The sequence below is a fragment of the Acanthisitta chloris genome, unplaced genomic scaffold (assembly GCF_000695815.1).
Source record: "Acanthisitta chloris isolate BGI_N310 unplaced genomic scaffold, ASM69581v1 scaffold31752, whole genome shotgun sequence".
NCBI classification, from domain to species: domain Eukaryota; kingdom Metazoa; phylum Chordata; class Aves; order Passeriformes; family Acanthisittidae; genus Acanthisitta; species Acanthisitta chloris.
The window spans coordinates 1-1123 of record NW_008660407.1 but is presented as its reverse complement, the minus strand read 5'-3'; the positions used below and the strand labels follow the sequence as shown (position 1 = coordinate 1123).

At 54.9% G+C, this 1123-nt stretch overlaps 1 protein-coding gene across 1 annotated transcript in view; it reads right to left on the bottom strand.

Moving 5' to 3' along the window:
* The window catches only part of LOC103797584 (arylsulfatase G-like), a 4782-nt gene extending 4277 nt beyond the window's left edge, over positions 1 to 505 (bottom strand). The window contains exon 1 of the mRNA XM_009069803.1: positions 332 to 505. Within this exon, the coding sequence (XP_009068051.1) occupies positions 332 to 505 (174 nt within the window). The remainder of the gene's footprint in view (positions 1 to 331) is intronic.
* Positions 506 to 1123: the final 618 nt, after the last annotated feature.

Sequence of the window (1123 nt, the reverse complement as noted above, 5' to 3'; positions counted from 1 at the left end):
GTGTCCCTGAGATCACAAACACAGCCCTGCAGCACACAGGGAGGTGCCAAGCTTCATGCACAGGTATTTGTACCTCTAATTCCAGATCTGTGTGCAAAGCACAACCCAATCTCCATTAATCCAAAACTCTTGTACCCTGATATCCCAAGCCCAGCCTGGTACAGCACCCAGACATGTCCAGCTCTCCTCCTCCTCCTCCAGGCCACGAGGTGATGCTCCCATGGGTCCACACATCACTAGCTCTGAGCCTGTTTCCACCCCCACTTACTTGTTTCAGCTCAAGGAGCTGCTGTCAGGAGTGGGGTGTCTCCAGGGGGTCTCTCTGCCTTACCTTGTGCCCCACATCTGACCATCCAAAGAGGACTGGGGACACATCCAAGCCATCAAAGCGTCTGTTTGGGGGAAGTGCTGCCCCAGCCAGGGCCACCAGCGTGGGGAAGATGTCCAGAGTGCTGGGGAAAGAGGTGAGTGTCAGCAGAGCAAGGAGTGAGGATCCCCAGAGCATCCCCTCAAACCCTCCTGCACCCTGCAATCCCTCACCAAGGAGTGCCTGGAGAGTCACAGAATTATCAAGGCTGGTTTAAGATCATCAAAAGTCCAACTGGTTAACCTGTCACTACTGGAACCCCAAAACCATATCTTCCAGCATCAGATCTAGTCACCTCGTAAACACTTACAGGGGTGGTGACTCCACCACGTCCCTGGGCAATATTCCAGTGCCTGGGAGCAAGGGAGGCTGTTTCCCAGCACCCATCCCAACAGCTGAGTTCTGCAGAAAAGGTTAATCCCATCTTACAGCAGCAATTCTGGCCCTGGCAAGCCCCAGTTTACACACCTCCTACCCAGCACTGGGTTCAGCCAGGATCTGCTGCTCCCTGTGCCCAGCAAATCCCACAGCCACAGGGCAGAGGCACAGCAGGGAGCAGGACAGTCCTCTGCCACCCTCCTGAACCCCCTGGACACATGGGAAAGGCAGCAGGTCATCCTTCAGAGAAAGTGCTAGCACAGGGAGTTTTTATGCCAATGACAGCAGATCCTGTCGCCCCAGGAAAATGTGGTCTGGCTTTTGCAAGGCACAGCACGAGCCACAGCCAGAATGGAACATGAGAGCAGTGCTGTCCTG